General features: G+C 36.3%; 1 protein-coding gene across 1 annotated transcript; it reads left to right on the top strand.

The window, feature by feature from the left end:
- Positions 1–3725: 3725 nt before the first annotated feature.
- On the top strand, positions 3726–20239 carry LOC141317019 (uncharacterized; the record flags this gene model as incomplete). Its single annotated transcript, XM_073832882.1, has 6 exons — positions 3726–3854; positions 7074–7607; positions 7825–7857; positions 13634–15605; positions 16060–16191; positions 19562–20239. Coding segments are annotated over 6 exons (3018 nt in total), but the record flags the coding sequence as incomplete, so codon positions are not given.
- Positions 20240–22289: the final 2050 nt, after the last annotated feature.

Here is a 22289-nt window from a genome sequence, read left to right as displayed (position 1 = left end):
CTTAAGGTTTGCTGAACCAGTATTTGGATCAAAATAAGCTCCGTAATATATATATATATATATATATATATATATATATATATATATATATATATATATATATTATATCTAATAAATAAATAGAGGCACAAGTTCAATGTGAAATCCAAATACGTAATTTACGCACGTAAACGCAAAAACGATTACCCGGGAATACAGACACGTGACAATGACGTCGCTCAATCTGGACGCGTTTCCCGCGAGGAGGCGGACCCATCCCCCACTCACTGCATGCAGACATTAATGAAGGAAAGGTAAGATCAAGTCTTCTTCTGAAAATACAGGATAACTATTTCTAATGACGATTTTTCATTTCTAATGAATTTTTTATATCTGTTTAAGGTTTTATTCAGTGGTTGATTGTGTCAGAAAAAACAACAACATTAAACCTAATTTACTGTATAACATTAATTGATAATCTGCAATTTAATCAAAGTAACCAAGGTAGTGCTTGAACTATATCAACTACACTAGATTTGAGTATTTTTAAAGTATAAAATTTCAGAGCTGACAAAAATATGAAAATAATCCATGTGAATCTATACAATAGTTCTGTATGATGGACAGAAACAAATGTAAAAGTTAAAGTTTGCAATATGCTGTAACTCTTAATATAGATATGAACAGACAGACATGAACCAACAGCATTTTTGTAATTTTTGTAATCTAAATGACTAAGATATATCACATGTAACGTTACTGTTATAAAATTGTATAGAAGCCTCTGAAATTATGTGCCCTAAACTAACATTATTGGTGATTAACAAAATCCTTTTAATATTTCTGTAATGTTTAATAGTAAAAAATAGTAAAGCAATGTATTATTTTTTCATTCAGATGCCCAGTTAATCAATTAAAACATTTCATAAGCTCTGTATGTAATTTACATTTATTAGATCCTCTGTCATAAAAGAGAAAACATCTGCATTAAAAAATAAAGTGCTATTTTGTTTAAACTGTGACTAAAGAGCTACACATACTACTGGATTAACCATTACAGAAACATCAAAAATAATTGTAGTAATCACCAATACTGTTAGTTTAGGGCAACATATATTTAGAGTTATAGTTAATGGTATTATGGTTGTTTATTCCATTCACCTTATATTTCTTTCATTTTCTTTTTTCCAGTCATTACAGAATAGCTGTCTCTGTCACAATGCAAAGAAATAAAAGACGAAAAAGACCTCAACAGGATGCAGAGTATTACATTGCTTCTAAAATGGATAAACCAGGGCTTCAAGAGCGATTCATCAACACAGATAAAGGCAAGATATTTCAGTATTTATAATACAATAATATTAATCCGCAACACTGATAATGTAATGCGTCATATTTGTGATTCCTGAAAACAGAGCTGCATGAATGAGTCCTAAAACACAGAAACGATTTATATGTTTGGACTTCTGCTTCCATCAATGCAAAGTCAATGTGAATGTGTAATTTTCATTCACTAATTTCCTTTTTACACATAAAACATGTGACCATGGACCACAAAACCAGTCATATGGGTAAATTTGTCAAAATTAAGTTTATTACATAAATTGAAAGCTGAATAAATAAGCTTTCCAATGATTTATACTGAGAAAATTGCCTTTAAAGTTGTCCAAATGAAGTTCTTTGCAATGCATATTGCTAATCAAAAAATAAATTGATATATTTACAGTAGTGATTTTTGGAATAAAAGATTTTTTTAATTTTGTCCCATGCAATGTATTTCCACATTAATTGGTTCATATGGCATAATAGTTAACTCTAAAGAAACTGCTGACTCTAATCAATTTCTTCTCTTTAGGACGTGGAGTTTTCACCACTGAAGCTTTTCTCAGAGGTGATTTTGTTCTTGAATACAAAGGTGAACTTCTGAGTTCAGAGGAGAGTCTTGATCGGACAAGACGCTACAGTGACACCAAGAGTGTGTTTTTGTTTGATTTTCAGTGGCGTGGCAAATATTGGTGGTAAGTACAGAATTGTTGGTTTGATGTAGTAGGGATGCCAAAATATCAGCAGGCCTGATGAACCACTGTTCTACAGTTTGTGTGCTTTACCTGATGCGCTCAGTTCAGTTAATGATCTCTTTCCTAATGATGATAATCTGAATCAGGTGTGTTAAAAAAGGAGACATACAAAATGTGCAGAGCAGTGGAGCACCAGGCCTGGAGTTAAAGGTCCAGAACAACAATTTACAGATAATGTAGTCACCCTCTTGTCATCCAGGATATTCATGTCTTTCTTTCTTTAGTCGATAAGAAATTATGTTTCTTGATTTCAGGATTTCTCTCCATATAGTGGACTTCTACAGTGCCCCTGAGTTTAAACTTCCAAAATGCAGTTTAAATGCATCTTCAAAAGACTCTAAACAATCCCAGCCGAGGAAGAAGGGTCTTATCTAGCAAATCAACCGGTTATTTTTGGAACAAATTAAATACTTTTTAACCTCAAATGCTCGTCTTGTTTCTGCGCTGGCATGCATAGTCTTTGTGATCCGGGTCAAAACAATTTGGTTATGTTGAAAAACTCCCATCTTGTTTTCTTCTTCAATGTCAAAATCGTCCTACATCACTGTTTTAGCTTGTTTTGTAAAGGATGTTTGATCTTCTTTGCATGGTCACTTTGTAAACACTGGATTGGTACTTCAGCAGTGATGTAGGATGATTTTGAAGTTGGAGGAGAAAATGAGATGGGAGTTTTTAGACATACCCTAACTGTACTGACTGTATTGAACAGAAATACGCTCAGTACAGTCACCCAGACTTAGACAAGTGTTTAAAGCTAAAATATACATAAATTGTCAATTTGTTCAGAAAATAACCAATCATTTCGCTGGATAAGACCTTTCTTCCTCGGCTGGGATCATTTAGAGTCCTTTGAAGCTGCATTTAAGTTCAAACTCGGGGCACCATTGAAGGTCATTATATGGAGAGAAATCCTAATTGTTTTCCTCAAAAAAAAAAAACATTTCTTGATGACTGAGGAAAGAAAGACACAAAAATCTTGGATGACAAGAAAAAAAAGTCTTTAGGGCTGAAACAACACATTGATTTAATCAGTTACATTGACCATGAAAACAAGTATATTTGCGTAAATTTTTTTTTTAAATTCAGATATCACCCTATGCTGTGTGGTAATTTTATGTATTTGTAGCATGGATGCATCTATAGAAGACGGGTCATTGGGAAGACTAGTAAATGACGAGCACAAGAATCCCACTTGCAAAATGAGAACCGTTGAAGCAAACAAACAGCCTCACCTGTGTCTCTTTGCTGTACGAGATATTCAACCAGGGGAAGAAATCACTTACAGTTATGGAGACTCAGATTGGCCATGGCGAGTCAAGGTACTGATTTCTAAAAATCTTCATTAATAATTCATGATTACCCTTTACTTTAATTCTGCTTAGTTACTTTGGTCTTCATATTTCTCAAGTCTTTCAGTCAAGCAGAAGGATCCACTGATAAAAAGCTAGCCAGCAGTTTGGGTCAGCAGAAATCGGCAAGTTAATTTAAAACCTCTTTATCATTATTCTGAATTTTTGACTTTCTGAACATAAGAATACTGACAAGTTGTGTGTGAGTAGAGAGTGGGTTTTGTCAGAAGGAAAGGAGTGATTTATTAAGTTACTGTAGGACAGCTAGAGAAATTAACCTGTGCTAGTTTTTCTGATTTTGATATTCACTGATTTGTTTTTTGATATTCAGTCCCATCATGCTGCTTCTGTTTGCTCACCTGACTTGGACACAGAGAACAGCAGTGGTCCACATAAGCAAGTTGAGCCACAGCAGACAGACAAAGCAAGAACATCAGGAAATACAAAGGTACATGCAGCAGATATCTATTGATATAGCAATATCATGTGTAAAAGGAAATCAGAGCAGTGTTTATTATAATCTTTACTTTGAAATGGATCAAAGTAAAGATTAGGGCTGGGTTTTGTGACCAACTTGACGAATCGATTAGATTCTTATTTACATGGTTTTGATTCGATTGTGATTTGATTCAATATCGATTAGTTATCAATGTTTGATTTAAAATGCTAGTTTTCTAGCTAGTTTTTTCACTGGTGCTTAAAGTCTAAAACTTTTGCATACACCATGTGAGCAATCAGTTTTGAACAACACGCTTATTCTTCATAAATTAAAAGAACAATTAAATATTGTGGGGGTCTATGCAGTGAATACATTATAAAATGTATAAAATGAAATAATATAGTCTACAGAAAGCGAGCAACAAGAGCTCTTTAGCTGCAGCACGGATCGATGCGCAACGCTGCGAATCATTAGGCTCAATTCAATTAGTTTCAGTATTATTTCATTTAATCAGTTATTCACGTTTGTTTGTGACTAAGTAAGCAAGACATGGAAGTTACAGTAGGATGAAATATCTAATAAATATCTAATAAACAATTTACATTTATTTTGAAATTATATATTATAACACACATTTACAGATTTTCATTATGATAATGTAATTGCAACTTGTGTAGGTTTATGGATTAAAAATAAGAAGTGATCTTTTTTAATAAAACTAAAACTGAAACTAAACTATATAAAAACTAAATAGAAATGTGCTCACAAAATAAAAACTAAACGAAAACTAACAAAATGATTAATGAAAACTAAACTAAATTTTATAGAAAATTTCAAAACAATATTAAAATATAACAAATTTAAAAATGTGAAACTAATAACCTTGTATAATAAATTTTATCTATTAGGTTTGCATGATTTTGGAAAATGTTCATATTGCAATAATTGAGGTCAATATGCAATTATAATAAATATTAAATGGTATTGTGAGTCAACTTGATGGGTATTTAAGAAAAATGCACAGATTAGTAATAATGCTGAAATGTGTATTTGTAAAAGTAGAAATGCTTTCAAAATAATTTTTTTACATTTGCATTATGTAAACTTATTTTCTCAAAAGTATAGCTAAATTAAATAAAACATTAAATAAAAACATGCATATTTTTATGAAAATAACATATTTTAAACATTTTGTCCAAACAAACATTTACGCACGATGTAACATGTACTCTGTATAAATTCCTTTTTAAAAAGGAAACTGGATTTTTAGTTATTCGGATCACAAGTGGACAATGGAAACACCATACCCGTTATACCTGCCAGTTTAACCCGTCTCTTCTATCCACCTTCGACCACTTCTGACCACATCACCCACCATGGTGCTGATTATATTAACAGGAGGATCAATTGGAAATTGGACAAACTCAAAACATTTTTTTTAAATATAATATTTAATATTTTTTAAATTACAAACAATAAGACAAATACCATAGAAATACTAATTAAACACTCGTTTTTCAAATACAGTAGATTTAACATACATTTATGTGGCATCTTTTGTTGTCCTATTGACATTAATGACAGACAGGTATTTAATTAGGCTGCTGTCCCTTTAAAACCAAATGCATGGATGTATACTGACATATCTGTTTTTCTCTCACCTATTTATGTGAGAAACTGTGTGCAAGCTAGGGGTGTGCGATACTGACAATTTTTTTTATATTCTTTATATTCGGTGTGGTCAGTTCATGCTAATAGAAATTTATCTTTTGCAATAAGTTAAAATGGGTTTTACCTTTTATAGGCATTTAAGCCTTTAAAAATATATATATTTTTTTCTAAAAGAGTCCTTTAATCTGTGAATTAGAATAATAAGAAATTTGGGCTGTTACCAAGAAAATTAAATCCTGCCTTAACTGTCTGCAATAGTAATTTTGTTCTATGACTAGCTTGGTTACATTTGATTACCTACTCATTCTGATCTCTCATTCGTAAAGAAAATTTTGAAATATGGAACAAAGTTTTTCAAAATAAGTCAGGACACTAAAAATAGAGCTCAAAAGTGGGACTGGCCTGGGGAAAATGGAGCGTCTGGTCACCCTAGTAAATGTGCAACTGTGAAATTCATGAACAACTTGAAACAATCCTCCGTCTTCCTCTAAAAACAAGCCTCTTTTCTGTGTGGGTTTTGTTTTGTTTTAAGTGGATCAACTCAGGGATTTCCCAAATCAATATTGTTTCAATAAATTGAAGATTGATTAAAGGTGCCATAGAATGTAAAACTGTGTTTACCTTGGCATAGTTAAATAATAACAGTTCAGAACATTGACATGACATACCATGAGTCTCAAACACCATCGTTTCCTCCTTATATAAATCTAGTGTTTGCAAAAGACCACGGAAAAATAGGTAAATTCCAACATATACCCGACTGTTACGAAACTTTCCCGGGATCGTTAATAGTTACGCCTCCAACATTTGCATCGCCCAATCATCACTAATGTCAGCACATCAGTAAAACAAGGCAAGCCACTGAAGGGACACGGTTAGCTTAATGCTAGCGCTAGCCTGTTACATTGCTATACATAGGATTTCACTTACCATATAAACAGATGTGTGCGCTGATGATGGTGAATGGTTTACAGATCTGAGCATCACTGACAAGCTTCTAAACTTGTGTGGTAAGTACTGTCGGATTCAAAACGGCAGATTCAACAAACCGCATATTAAAAGCGACTAGAGCTCCTAATTAAATATATATATATATGTATCCATGTGTGAGCTATAGAGATGAGCAGCTCTGTGGAACATCCAATCAGAGCAGAGCTCATTAATATTCATGAAGCTTCCAAATAAGGCAATAACAGAGCGTTTCATTCTAGGGACAAATCCTAGGGTTGTAAATGGACCTGTAAAACCGTTTCTGGAGAATTTTTGCCCTTTCCTATGCCAAATAGCTTCTATGTAGATATCAGAGAACAATTTAATTTATTGTTTCAATGCATTCTATGGCACCTTTAAAATCAAAGAATCAGTATTTTTTTACCCAGCCCTAGTGTTTTTGTCTCTGGTTTTGTTTAATTGTCTTTATACCTGATTATACCTGAACTACTGTATGATTTACTTCTACGTCCATTGACAGTTGATTATTGTATTATTAATTTACATTATGTTTGCTTGATGCTTTTGTTTTAAGTGCTTATATTTTTATTCCAAATATTTTTCAAGCTTTCACAGTCATCTTCTGATGCATCCAAGTCTGATAAACCCTCTTCATCAGCACCCTGTGCCGTGTCCTCTTCTGTAGTGGCCTCATTACCCACATCATTGTCCTCTCCTGCACAGCCTTCATCGCCCTCACCTTCTTTTGGGCCACCCTCATCATCCTCATCCTCTCCTGCACAGCCTTCATCGCCCTCACCTTCTTTTGGGCCACCCTCATCATCCTCATCCTCTCCTGCACAGCCTTCATCGCCCTCACCTTCTTTTGGGCCACCCTCATCATCCTCATCCTCTCTTGCACAGCCTTCATCGCCCTCACCTTCTTTTGGGCCACCCTCATCATCCTCATCCTCTCCTGCACAGCCTTCATCGCCCTCACCTTCTTTTGGGCCACCCTCATCATCCTCATCCTCTCCTGCACAGCCTTCATCGCCCTCACCTTCTTTTGGGCCACCCTCATCATCCTCATCCTCTCCTGCACAGCCTTCATCGCCCTCAGCTTGTGCCTCATCCACACCTCTGACACTCCCATTAAGGGAGGTGGGTAAATTATTAAAGTTAATCTTTGCACAAAGGCATGCTAATATAGATTTAATTTAGGCTTATTCTGGATTTGATTGCCTTCTTTAGTATGTTTAAACTTAAAAAATGATGTGCTGAATTATTGGGATGGTCTAGATGTATTGGGCTGGTTGTACTAAGCAGATTAAATAAAATTATTTATGATCTATATTTGTTTGTATTTCACGTCTTTCAGATGCACTCTTTAAGACCATCAAGAAAAAGGCAGGTATGTAACTCGTCATGCAACATGTCATATGCTCAAATGATTTTGCTTAATTATATGTGAAGTAGTCACAACATATTGCAACTTACAGGGATAGTTCACCCAAAATGAAAATTCTGTCCTTAGTTAATCATCCTCATGTCATCCCAAACCCGTAAGATCTTTGTTCATCTTCAGAACACGAATTAAGATATTTTGATGAAGTCTGAGAGTTTTCTGTCCCTGCGTAGACAGCAACGGTCCTACCATGGCCAAGGCACAGAAACATAGTAAGGACATCATTAAAATAGTCCTTGTGACATCAATGGTTCAACCTTAATTTTAGGAAGCTACAAGAATACGTTTTGTATATAAAGAAAACACAAATAACTACTTTATTCAATAATTCTTCTTCGTCGTGTCACCTTAGCGCCATTATGGAGAGTATCACAACGCATGCGTGTGGTGCTGCTGATGTAGAATAATGGCGCTAGGGTGATGCGAAGGAGTTTTTTTTTTTGGTAACACTTTCTATAAAGCCCCTATTTATAATACATTATGAGGGTACTTCTAAGACATTATAATAGGGCTGCAACTAACGATTATTTTGATAATCGATTAGCTGGCCGATTTTTTTTTTTTTTTTTTTTTCGATTAATCGATTAGTTGGCTTAAAAATGTCCAATTATTTATTTATTTATTAAATCACACTATTCCACATTCTGAAAGCTATGAAAACACAGTGCTTAATGTACAACAATTCACCTGTCGTAATAAAGAGAAAAGACAAATATTTGAAGGAAAACACACTAACAAGCATAAAATACTGTGTTTCTGCTATTTATTCTGCCGTAGAGGTGTTTAGTGTCCCGGCAACAGCAGCAGCGAGCGCAAGTGCCTTCAGCTGAGTTCCACGTTCAAATTCACGCAGTAAGCTTAAAATGGCCGCAAAGCCCCAGCTAAAGCAATTACCATGAATATGGCGGGGAAAAAGTAAGGAGATATTCAAATTATTTATTAATAAACTAGTATCTTCTTTCTGAGTCTGAGTGTCTCTGAGTGTCACAAAGATGAAGTTGACGATCCTGACTCGCCATCTGTTCACTGGACGCGCTTTTAAAGCCTAAATATTTATGAATTAGGCCTATAGCTAATGAAAGAGTTTTGTTTTCGATTTAAATTATTTCGTTTTATAGTAGTGATGTAATAATTTAAAATAAATTTATTACTCTTACATTTATGAGTAAAAAAGTTTCACAGTGCGCTGGCACCTCCATGTAGAGACCTGCGCGGGACGGATTTTTCAGTCCCGCTCCCGCCCGCTCCCGCAAGATTGTGTCCCGCGCCCGCCAGCTCCCGCAGAAATATACGTTATCTCGTCCCGCTCCCGCCCGCGACATTCATGATTTGTCCCGCTCCCGCCCGCAAAAGCCCGCATAAAATTAATCTATATTGATTTTTTCTGTACATCGATTGAATTTACATGAAACAGTTCTGTAACATCTTGTAAGTTCCACTAAACCCCAGCATAAACGCTCTGGATAAAATATGTGTTATTTAGACTAAGCATCAACATTCACAAACCACTGTTATTCTTAAAGGTCCCATATCGTCAAAATCAAAATTTCCTGGCTTTTTTCATGATAACTAAGGTCTAGGGGCTATCTAACTACCATATGAGTTTCAAAACAGTCAATCCACAGTAAACTGCACACAGCCTGCTTAAAGTAGCTGTTCATTTTCACGAGCAGCTGTGACTTCCGTAACGATGTGACGTCCGATCGACTCAAGTCACCGCCTTCAGTCACAAACCAACGTCCCACCCTCCTTTTGTCAAACCCCCAGACAACAACGCATCCATTCCATTGAGCAACAACAACAGGAAAACAAGTGGAGAAAACCCTGTTCAGTCGATAGATGTCAAGCTACGATCATTACACAGGCTTCAGAACAACGTTAAAGACCGTTAGAGACCAGCGGCACGTCAACTTCAGCCTCTTTCACACAGCGATTCCGGTAAATACACGGATAATGTGTCCCACGATTTGTCCTGTAATTGTTTAATTTGGTTCATTCACAGTTGTTTTCCGGAATCTGTGTGTGCTTTACACACAAACCATAAAGACATGTGACGTTTGGATGTGAGATGTAATGCGACGCGTACGTTTCACTAAACTGAAACTAACCTGAACAAACTGTGCTTCAGCGCTGATAGTGAGGAGCTGGCTCTGCCTGATGATCGCTGCTTCATTCCACTTTGCACGTAACGTTATTTTTCGTTGTGAAGAGTCGCTTGATAACGTGCATCATTACTTCAACACTGCCTTTAGGTTCTGGCTTTGGTTCACACAGTTCCCGTAATTTTCCAGAATCAGCGCGCATTGTGAAAGGGGCTTTACTAAAGCAACAGTTATGTAGCCTACTGCATTCGGTGTTTTTAAAAGAAAAAACATTAATGATCATTCTAAAATATCCTGTTGAGTATCAGCTCTCTCTATTGCTCTGAGCTCGCTTACGCTTACAGCATACATGGCCGTAGTTACCTGTGATTGGCCTGGTTGTGCGTCACTCAGAAAACAACAGGCCAATCAGAAGAGAGGCTCATGAATATTAATTAGATGGGCCAAAATCGACCTGTTTTTGACAGAGCTCCTAAAAAAGGAGCTGTAAAAATATATTGAGATGGATTTTGGCACTTATACCGCAAATATATATTCTTAAGGACATCAACAAATAAAATAAACCTCCAGAAATGTGTACGATATGGGACCTTTAACAAAAAAGCAAACATGAGCTATGCGTGCATCCACAGCAGAATGCAAACAAACAAGGCTCCTTTAAAGCTGACATCTCAGTATATACGCGATCTCATAAAGCTCTTATAACACAATGGATATTATGCACAATTAATCTTTCATACATGTTTACACTTTGAGTGTTGTAATTTGTAAGCACCCAATATTCAGCACTGTTCAATACTTTTGAGCAGTGAGTGGATTTTAACTTAAACACCACTGATTGGCGATGCGTTCCAGAAATCAGCAGATGGCTACATTGCTCACACTTCAAACAAGTTTTAAACCGAAACTGCCTATTCTTGCGCTTACTGATCATATTTATGTTGTTCTTGCTGCTTTTGTGCAATAGATGAATAACAATTTTTTGTTTTTAGATATTTTATGTTTAGATATTTCTATTTTGCGGGAGTCCCGCGAATCATTTTATTTTCCTGCATCCCGCACACACACGAGTCTCTACCCGCCCGCACCCGCACTCGCCCATCAAGTTTTGTCCCGCGCCGCACTCTGTTGCGTTGGGTCCCGCGGCATTGCAGGTCTCTACCTCCATGTCCTGCAAAGCTTTTACTCTCTGCACAAATGATTGGATATGCGCCTATTTGTACAAATTTATCTAGGTTAAACCATTAAACTAATATTGTGATATGCTTTACGTTTTTTTTTTTTTTTATTATTATATTTAATTATATCTAAGGATTTTTATTTAAATCGCGACGGCTAAATTGATCTGTCTGCCGCTGGCCTCTTTGTCGTTATTTTAAAAAACAAAAACTTGAATTTCACAAATAAAACGTGTTCCAAATATGTGACCCTGGACCACAAAACCAGTCATAAGGTTACATTTTACAAAACTGAGATGTATACATCATATGAAAGCTCAATAAATAAGCTTTCTTTTGATGTATGGTTTGTTAGGATAGGACAATATTTGGCCGAGATACATCTATTTGAAAATCTGGAATCTGAGGATGCAAAAAAATCAAAATACTGAGAAAATCATCTTTAAAGTTGTCCAAATTAAGTTCTTAACAAGCATTTTACTAATCAAAAATTACATTTTGATACATTTACAGTAGGAATTTTACAAAAAATCTTTATGAAACATGATCTTTACTTTTCCTAATGATTTTTGGCATAAAAGAAAAATCAAAAATTTTGAACCATGCAATGTATTTTTTGGCTATTGCTACAAATATACCCCAGCGACTTAAGACTGGTTTTGTGGTCCAAGGTCACATATATTTTTAAATTAACTTTATAAACTAAAGAAACAAGAGATCTCGGCCAGTAATTCTGATGAGCTGTCGAGGTTGTTAGGAATTTTTACAACGAATGTTTGTTTAATAGCCTATTTAACACTTATTTAGGCTACTTTCTTATTTTAATGCATTATTTCGTTGATTTATTTTAGCGTTTTGTAGGCTGCTTGTTCACAGACGGAATTGCTTAACAGGCACGTTTGTGAATAATGTTTGAGCCTCATTTATTTATGTATAAAACACCGCACCACCGGCGGTAGTTGGTAAAAATCTGCCACCGTCACAGCCATACAGTTCCTACCCTTCATAAATACGCGCACTACATGTTGTATTTAAATCTAAATTTAACATTCAGCGACTGACATTTTGTTTTTGCGCTGACTGAGTATTAATTGTCTCCCTGTCTGTGTTCTGTGTTCCGGCTGTCTGACACGCTCATTCAGTAAAGATTTAAACTTAACACAGACTGCCAGAATGGAATTTTATGCATAAATGGAAATGTTTGTGTGAATTTGTGACATTTACAGATAAGGATATGAGCGTAAACTGAAAGTTTTCATGCTGAGGATGCAAACGGATCTGTCAAAACACCTCACAGGGCAAGCCATTACGCTATTAGCTTCAAGTTTAAAATAAAGAATTATCATGTTTTGGGCAGCTTGGATCACGTAACTCTCCTGCAGCATCTCAGTCTGTTCACATTAAAACTGTTCTTATGAATACTCATGAGATGATATAGAATATAAGTTTTTTTTAATATATAATGCATTATAAATGAATTAAAATGCCTTAAGAATACAGTTATAATGTATTATAAATACAGGCTTCATAGAAAGTGTTACTGTTTTTTTTTTGCACACAAAAAGTATTCTTGTAGCTTCACAGAATTAAGGTTAAACCATTAATGTCACATAGACATCATGCGTTTCTGTGCCTTGGCCATGGTAGGACTCTTGCCTTCTATGGAGGGTGAGATAACTTTGGGATCAAAAATATCTTGCATCTTCCTCAAAATGTCTTAATTTGTGTTCTGAAGAGGAACGAAGGTCTTACGGGTCTGGGACAAAATGAAAGTGAGTAAATGATGACAGAATTTTTATTTTAGGGTGGACTCTAACCATTTAAAGGGTTACTCCAGCCCAAAATAAACATTTTGTCATTAATCACTAAGCCCCATGGAATAGAAATTAAGATATTTGAATGCTTTCTGACAGCTCTCTGACCCATGTATGTTGTACTGTGTCAGCCACAACATGCCAAATACATTGTTTTCACTCAAATCAAAGCTTAAATTAACGTATAAAATGTATCTGTGTGTTGTGTCTGACAGAAAACAATGTTCGCTGTTTGCATTCAGGTGATATTCATCAAAATGGCACTAGGGTGATGCGGAGGAGATGGATTGTTGAATAAAGTAGCTTTTTTTTCTGTGCATGCAATATTATTCTTGTAGCTTTATAGAATTTAGCTTGAACCGCTGATGTCACATGGATTATTTTATCCATCTCCTTGCTGTGTTTCTGGATGTTGATCATGTTAATTACATTGCTGTCTATGAGAGGGTCAAAGAGCTGTCAGAATGCATCAAAAATATCTTCATTTGTGTTCAGAAAACGATCAAAGATTTTGGAACGGGTTTGGACATGGGGCTAAGTGATTAACAACAACATTTTCATTTTGGGGTGGAGTAACCCTTCAATATAATAGTAACATTTTGTACTACATGTTAATTCTCTCATTCAGTATTCAGAAAGTGGCAACAGCGAGACAGACTACAGCGATGTTGACTACATACCCAAAATCAGCTCCGATGGATCAGATGGTAGTTCTTCTGGACATGACATAGCTGAAAGCAGCTCAGATGATTCACATGCTTGTGCTTCTAGAAAGCTCTTTTCAAAAGCCGAAGTTAAAGAGAAAGGTTGTTCGTCGGGTAAATGTATAACAGCACCATCACCAAAAAGAATGAGATGCCAAACTGATGAGACAGATACCGTGCCTGGTGATAGGACTTTTATTCAATCAGTGCAATCTTCAAGGCAGAAAGGCAAGATATACAACAAGAAGCAGTATTGCCTCTACTGCAGTAAGCCATACTCAAAAATGGCAAGACACCTCGAGTTTGTCCATTGCAATGAAGTAGAAGTCGCAAAGGCTGTAGCATTTCCAAAAAATTCCAAAGAACGACGAGTGCAGTTAAACCTCCTTAGAAAACGGGGTAACTTTGCCCACAACACTGATGTGGTGAGACAGGGACATGGGGAGATGGTTGCCTGCTACCGTCCAAAAAAGAAGAAAGGGGCCAAAGAATTTATTCACTGCATCTACTGCCAAGGCCTTTACAACAAACGCAGCCTCTGGAAACATATGAAAAATTGTCCATTGAAACCAAAAGATGATGAATCTCAGGGCAGAAAGAGAGTTAGATCTCTGTGCGCTCTGAAAACACCAGTCGGCTTAGAGGTGAGCAAAAGTTTCAAGAAAATACTCTCCGTAATGAATTATGATGCGGTTTCCCGTGTAGTTCATTCTGATATATGCATCATGCAACTGGGCGAACACATGTTCAACAGGATGGGGTCTGATGTAACCAAACATGACTACATAAGACAAAAGATGAGAGAAGTTGGCAGATTGCTTCTTGAAGCAAGAAAGATTACCCCATTGAGATCAATGGCTGACTTCATCATACCAGCAAACTTTAAGCATGTCATATCAGCTGTTAAAGTTGTAGCTGGATACGATGAAGAGAAGAACTCATACGGCATTCCTTCTTTAGCTCTCAAACTTGGCCATTCAGTAAACAAAATCAGTAGCATTGTCGAGAGCAACGCCATGATGTACGGTGATCATGAGCGTGCCGAGTGCGCACGAGACTTCAGAAAAATACATCAGGCTAGATGGAATGAATACATTTCTGCTGGTGCAATTACTACACTGAAAGAAGCCAAGTGGAATGCACCACAGATCATTCCTTTCACTCAAGATGTCAAAGTCCTGCATAATCATCTGGAGAAGAAACACGATAAGTTGCTCAGTAAGCTAAGAAATTGCCCAAGTTCTGCAGACAGCTACGCTGCTCTTGCCAAGGTCACATTGTCTCAAGTGATCCTGTTTAACAGACGAAGAGAAGGTGAGGTATCGCGGATGCTTCTGTCAGCTTTTAAAAGCAGAGATTCTTCCGAGCTACATGAAGATATTGCCATCTGTCTCTCTGAATTTGAGAAAAAGCTGTGTATGCACTTCACCAGAGTTGAGATCCGTGGTAAACGAGGGAGAAAGGTCCCTGTGCTCCTCAAGCCTGCTATGGTTTCTGCCATGGAGCTGCTCGCTGAAACACGTGAGGCTTGTGGCGTTCCAACTGAGAATCCCTTTATGTTTGCCAGACCTGGAGCAATGTCAGCCTACAGAGGAGGAGAATGCATCAGCAGAGCTGCTCGTGAATGTGGCATAAAGAATCCTCAATCACTATCATCAACTAAGCTGAGAAAACACATAGCAACCATGTCGAAGATTCTCAACCTGAATGAAAACGAAGCAGACCAACTTGCTGACTTTTTGGGTCACGATATCAGAATTCACAGACAATACTACCGATTACCAGAGGGCACGCTGCAGCTCGCCAAAATGAGCAAGGTCCTGATGGCAATGGAAAAGGGAACATTGACTGAATTCAAAGGAAAGAAACTTGACGAAATAGAAATCGACCCAAATGGTATGAGCATACTTAAAAACATTTTTGTGTGTCTGTGCTGTACGTACTTACAAATCTATGTCTGCTGTAGTTGACATTGAAAGTAGATCAAAAAATGGTTGTTGTTTTTAGTTGTTTTGTGTGGTTTTAGGACTTTGATGAAAGGTTTTGACTCACTTCATATGAGGGGCTGTATAGGTCGTAATTATTGAAAAGCCTTCTACATACACTAGTGAAAACATTGATAAACCTTCATGAAATTCATTTAAATGAATGTCCCTATGGTTGATCAAGGTTTTCACTAGTGTTTGTGTGAGGTTTTCAGTAATGCACATGAATGAATTTCACTAAGGTTTATCAATGTTTTTCCACTTCACTAGTGTTTGTAAGAGGCTTTTCAATAATAACTGTAAAGCTCTTCATAACTTCAAATGTCGACTACTATATGTTAAAATTATTGTCAATGTATTTTCAGAGCAACTTGAGACACAAGGTGATGAAATGTCAAGCGAAGATGAGGAGGAGCCCAGAGACTTGCCTAAAACAACACCAGCAGAGAAAGACCATCCATCTTTTTGCCAGATGCAGTGTCCATCAAAGGAACAAGGTAAGAAAATCCTTAGGCCTTAATTAGCATTAAAATTACTTTAAATCATCTTTCAAATGTCTTATACACTGAAACAAAAACTTTGCCATGTCATAAGGCCAAAGGTACATGTCAAATAATTTGACCTGAACAGAGAAATTAAGGCAACAATATTGGAAAAATTAGGATTTTTAATTAATATTTGTTAAGCATTATGCAAAAAAATAAAGTGTGTTGCTTTCCAACTGTACACAAACAGCTACAGTTGTGTTCATAAGTTCACAATCCCCTAGCAGAATATGCAAGATATAATTTTAAATAAAAACCAAGAGGGATCAAGAAAATTGCATGCTATTTTTAATTTAGTACTGTCCTGATTCAGTTTTGCTAATAATGTGCTAGTTAAAGGGCTAAACGCTGCTAAATGCAGCTAAAGGCAGCTTAAGTACACAGAGCATGGCTGATAATTTTACAGAAGAGAGGGGTGGGGTCAGCGGAGCTTATTTGCATTTAAAGGAACATGCTACAGAATGGCCTGATTTCTGCAGTGTTTTTTACACTACCATTGAGAAAAAAAATAAAAATTGGCACCTATTGACCCCTTTAAATGTATTTCATCAAATTTCGTGCCTTAGATTAATGACTGTTTGTGTGTTATAATAGTTGTTCATGAGTCCTGAGTTGGTCCAGAGCAACCTGCTGTTCATTATTTGGTTTTCCAGCACCTTCTGTGTATCTGACCCCCTTCCAAAGGTGAATGTATGATTTTGAGATCCACCTTTCACACTGAGGACAACTGACTTGTATTAAAAAAAGGTGAAAACATGTACTGATGCTCCAGAAGGAGCAACAGTGCATTAAGAGCAAGAGGGTGTAAATATTAATGTGTAAATTTTCTTCTTTAAAAAAATAAATAAAATAACAGAGCTTTACTGTTAAAATAAATACATAGAAGAAAAATTATATTCAGTTAAATAAAAGTTTTAATAATAACTGTAGTTTTTTTTCTACAATTAAGTGGTGACTCTTGTTGTAATATTTATTTTTTATCATATATATTGTTTTATGTAAATTATTGAAATGTGAATATATAAACACCTACATTATACTGTACAAAGTAAAACAAGACTAATATTTTTCTGTTACATGTTAAACATACTTTTATTTTGACAGGTTGCCGTGAAGTTTCAGTGTGTATACAGTATGATATGAATGATGCTAGTTTCACTAATGAAACGGTAAAATTGACAAAAAGTGACACTCACAGAAGCTTTGGAGATGTATTTATTGGAGTTTATCTGTTCATGTGAGATGTTAAGGCCAAAAATTAGCGGGAGCGTCACGTGTGCTTCAGTATGCGTGTAGTGAAAAAAAAACATGTCTCCACCATTCATACAAACAGAGGCAAACGGAACACGCAGGATTCATATTGAAAAGGTCTTTTTGCATTTCAGTTTTCACAGACACTAGTCCATATCGCGATTTGAATTAAGTGACAGACCAACTTTTGATTTCTTAATCCAAAAATCGACTTCCGAATTCCGCAGCATTCCGCGCTATAGTAATTCCTGTTTTTGTAATGGAGTTCGCGATCCAGTCCGTGCTTTCGAGGAGGTGAAATTGTAAACGCGTGACCATGTAGAGACAAAAATTACATGCCGTTGTGTAAATAAGATAAATAACATAAGGCTATTAAGTTTGTTTAAAACAACAAGGACCTGTTCTGTAGGAAAGATAACCTTAACTTCTATTGTGATCTGGCGCTATATAGAAAATAAAATTAACTTGACGTTAAAGGGGGGCTGGGCGGGCCACCGCCCTAAAATAATGACAGGGGAAACACTGACTACGGTCTGACTACGGTCAGAGTTATGATATCCAAAATTATGATATCCTCTTTTATTTACAATTTCCTCGCTCGCTGCGGCACTCATTTTCTGCTTATGAACAGCAGGAATCCAGCAGACCAGCACTAGACAACGATATGGCGCAACCAAACGTGATACTGTTACATGATTGGCTGTTAACGTGTCAATACCTATGTTGCTAGGTTACCAGAGAGCCAGTGCCTTTGTTAATGCAACCAAACTTGCTTCGCAACCTCTGTTTTCTTCCCAACGAAGAATAAAGAATCAAACGTTTTATCGAACATATTTTTTATTGATATCGATCACGTGTCCATCGCGATATATATCGTTATCGTTGTATCGCCCAGCCCTAGTTCAATACATACTGATTTTCCAATTCCAAAAGTTTCCACCCCTGGCTCTTGTTTCCACCAAGCGATACAGGTCAGTACAGTACAGTACGGTATGATTCGGGACCTAACACCCTGACCAAGTTTACTTGATAGGCGTTGGTGTAGCCTATGCCGGAAAGTTGCAATCAACGATAAATCACAACTCTGCCTCTTTTTGTTAAATGTCAGTTTTAATGAACAAATATTGTCATAAGTATCAGTACAAAGTATAAGAGGATTATAAAAGGAGAAATAAAGACAAAAGCAAAAAATTGTCAAATGTATGCTACAAAGTCAGCACTGTACTACGGTGAAGTTCAAAATAACTATAGAAAGTGCTCAGCCAAAATGATATGGCCAGAACAAAATAATAGATTTAGAGACTACGAATGCCTGTTTAATATACTAAAAATTAATTGTATCTCATGTTTAATCACTATAGAGACATCAAAATACAATTTGCTTTTTCACAATTTCTGACAATGGAAATGGACATAATTACACTCTGTACTGTACTGAACTATATCACTTGGTGGAAACAAGCCAAAAGTCCTACAGTCACCTTTGGAAAAAGGTCAAATAGGCAGAAGATGCTGGAAAACCAAATAATGAACACCAGGTTGCTTTGTACCAACAAGGGATTCATGAACAACTATCACAAAACATAAAAACAGTCAATGATCTTTGAGGGAATGACACAACATTAGGATTCAAGTGAATGTGGTCATTTTTATTAATTCAGTTATTTTTTTTTTCTTGTGGAGAATGCATAAACATCTGTTATGTGAAATTCAAGTCCGTACTTCTTGATCCTTATTGTGTTATTGTTAAAATTATTAATATTTTGCATACTCTGCAATGATTTCTAACATATATTAAACTTTTGACACAAGATTCAGCCTATAACAAAATATATATACTTGCTTCATTAAATTGACTGGTAAGATTTCTTGGTGGCTGGTATATTACTAAGATGCTTCATGTAAGTAAGTAGTTTATAAACCTTTATAATAGTTTATATAGTTTATAAACACAATTTAGCTATTGTTACTGTGAAAGTTGCATTAAAACTCTTAAACCTGTTTCCAGAATTATAATATACATATCTACATTAGGCAACTGACTTAAGTAATTAATGTATTTATTTTGTAGATTCTTCAAGTCTTTCGAAGCGTAAATGGGACAACACAGAGGTGCAGGCTGTAGAGCGAAATATGATAACCTTTATCCAGACATGCAAAGTTCCCGGTAAGAAAGACTGTGAGAGTTGCATAAAAGCTGAACCAGCACTGAAGAACCGAACGTGGACCGGTGTAAAAAATTATGTCCGAAACAGGATAACTTCTCTCAAAAAAAAGGGTGGTCTTTAGGGGTGTATTTGTAAAGGGGAGGGAGGGAGGAGGGAAAGTAAAGCGGAATAAAAAGGTTGGAGGGAATGGAAAGGAAGGAAAAGTGAATGTAAAGGGGAAGAAAGATGGAGACATGAATGTAAAGGGGAAGAAAGATGGAGACATGAATGTAAAGGAGAAGAAAGATGGAGACATGAATGTAAAGGGGAAGAAAGATGGAGATGCGAATGTAAATGGGAAGAAAGATGGAGACGCGAATGTAAATGGGAAGAAAGATGGAGACGTGAATGTAAAGGAGAAGAAAGATGGAGACGTGAATGTAAATGGGAAGAAAGATGGAGACGCGAATGTAAATGGGAAGAAAGATGGAGGAGCGAATGTAAAGGGGAAGAAAGATGGAGACGTGAATGTAAATGGGAAGAAAGATGGAGGCGCGAATGTAAAGGGGAAGAAAGATGGAGACGTGAATGTAAATGGGAAGAAAGATGGAGGCGCGAATGTAAAGGGGAAGAAAGATGGAGAAGTGAATGTAAAGGAGAAGAAAGATGGAGAAGTGAATGTAAATGGGAAGAAGGAATGAGAAATGAATCTAAAGGGGAAGAAAGATGGAGACGCGAATGTAAAGGGGAAGAAAGATGGAGACGCGAATGTAAAGGGGAAGAAAGATGGAGACGTGAATGTGAATGGGAAGAAAGATGGAGACGTGAATGTAAAGGAGAAGAAACATGGAGACGTGAATGTAAAGGAGAAGAAAGATGGAGAAGTGAATGTAAATGGGAAGAATGAATGAGAAGTGAATCTAAAGGGGAAGAAAGATGGAGACGCGAATGTAAAGGGGAAGAAAGATGGAGACGCGAATGTAAAGGAGAAGAAAGATGGAGACGTGAATGTAAAGGAGAAGAAACATGGAGACGTGAATGTAAAGGGGAAGAAAGATGGAGACGTGAATGTAAATGGGAAGAAAGATGGAGACGTGAATGTAAAGGAGAAGAAACATGGAGACGTGAATGTAAAGGAGAAGAAAGATGGAGATGTGAATGTAAAGGAGAAGAAAGATGGAGATGTGAATGTAAAGGGGAAGAAAGATGGAGACGTGAATGTAAATGGGAAGAAAGATGGAGACGTGAATGTAAAGGGGAAGAAAGATGGAGACGTGAATGTAAATGGGAAGAAAGATGGAGACGTGAATGTAAAGGAGAAGAAACATGGAGACGTGAATGTAAAGGAGAAGAAAGATGGAGATGTGAATGTAAAGGAGAAGAAAGATGGAGATGTGAATGTAAAGGGGAAGAAAGATGGAGACGTGAATGTAAATGGGAAGAAAGATGGAGACGTGAATGTAAATGGGAAGAAAGATGGAGACGTGAATGTAAAGGGGAAGAAAGATGGAGACGTGAATGTAAAGGAGAAGAAACATGGAGACGTGAATGTAAATGGGAAGAAAGATGGAGACGTGAATGTAAATGGGAAGAAAGATGGAGACGTGAATGTAAAGGGGAAGAAAGATGGAGACGTGAATGTAAAGGAGAAGAAACATGGAGACGTGAATGTAAAGGGGAAGAAAGATGGAGACGCGAATGTAAAGGAGAAGAAAGATGGAGACGTGAATGTAAATGGGAAGAAAGATGGAGACGTGAATGTAAATGGGAAGAAAGATGGAAACGTGAATGTAAAGGGGAAGAAAGATGGAGACGTGAATGTAAATGGGAAGAAAGATGGAAACGTGAATGTAAATGGGAAGAAAGATGGAGACGTGAATGTAAATGGGAAGAAAGATGGAGACGTGAATGTAAAGGGGAAGAAGGATAGAAAGAAAAAGCGAATGTAAAGGGGGAGAACAGGGAAAAGTGAATGTAGAGGGTTATTATTCCTATAATGTTACATTAAGTGTCATTATGAACTTTAGTTTAAATTCATTATTTTCATTGTTCAGTTTTTACAAAGTTGGAGTATCGTTTTAATCTTTTTAGTAAGTCATAAACTGTCTGTAATCTGCATGTTCACCACAATGTTTTGAATAATATTAATTTCCTCAATTAGTAGAGTGAATGTAATTGTGAAATAAGAGAGAAGAGTGAATGTAAATGGAAAGTTCCTATGTTACATGGAATGTCATGATAAACATTTTTTTTAATTTCTTTTATTAGAGTATAATATGCACTTTGACCACAATGTTTTTAATATTGTTCATATCTTCACCAAGTGGTATTGTACAGACAAAATAAGGTAATTATAATGCATACATTTGATAGTGTGTTGCATGTTCATATTTTCTGTTATGTTTATGTTAGATTTTCATTCATCAATTTAAAAAAATAGCAACTTGGTACAAAACTGAGTGGAGTGATTTTTATGGTTCTCAATTCAATCTCCTAAATATAGAGTTTGTGTATCTCAGAGTCCCCAATTGTCACTTAAGCAGAGTTTGTGTATCTCAGAGTCCCCAATTGCCACTTAAGCAGAGTTTGTGTATCTCAGAGTCCCCAATTGTCACTTAAGCAGAGTTTGTGTATCTCAGAGTCCCCAAATGT

The sequence above is a fragment of the Garra rufa genome, unplaced genomic scaffold (genome assembly GCF_049309525.1).
Source record: "Garra rufa unplaced genomic scaffold, GarRuf1.0 hap1_unplaced_243, whole genome shotgun sequence".
NCBI lineage: Eukaryota > Metazoa > Chordata > Actinopteri > Cypriniformes > Cyprinidae > Garra > Garra rufa.
Note: the sequence above shows the minus strand (reverse complement) of the source record. Positions and strands in the feature narration are given on the sequence as shown.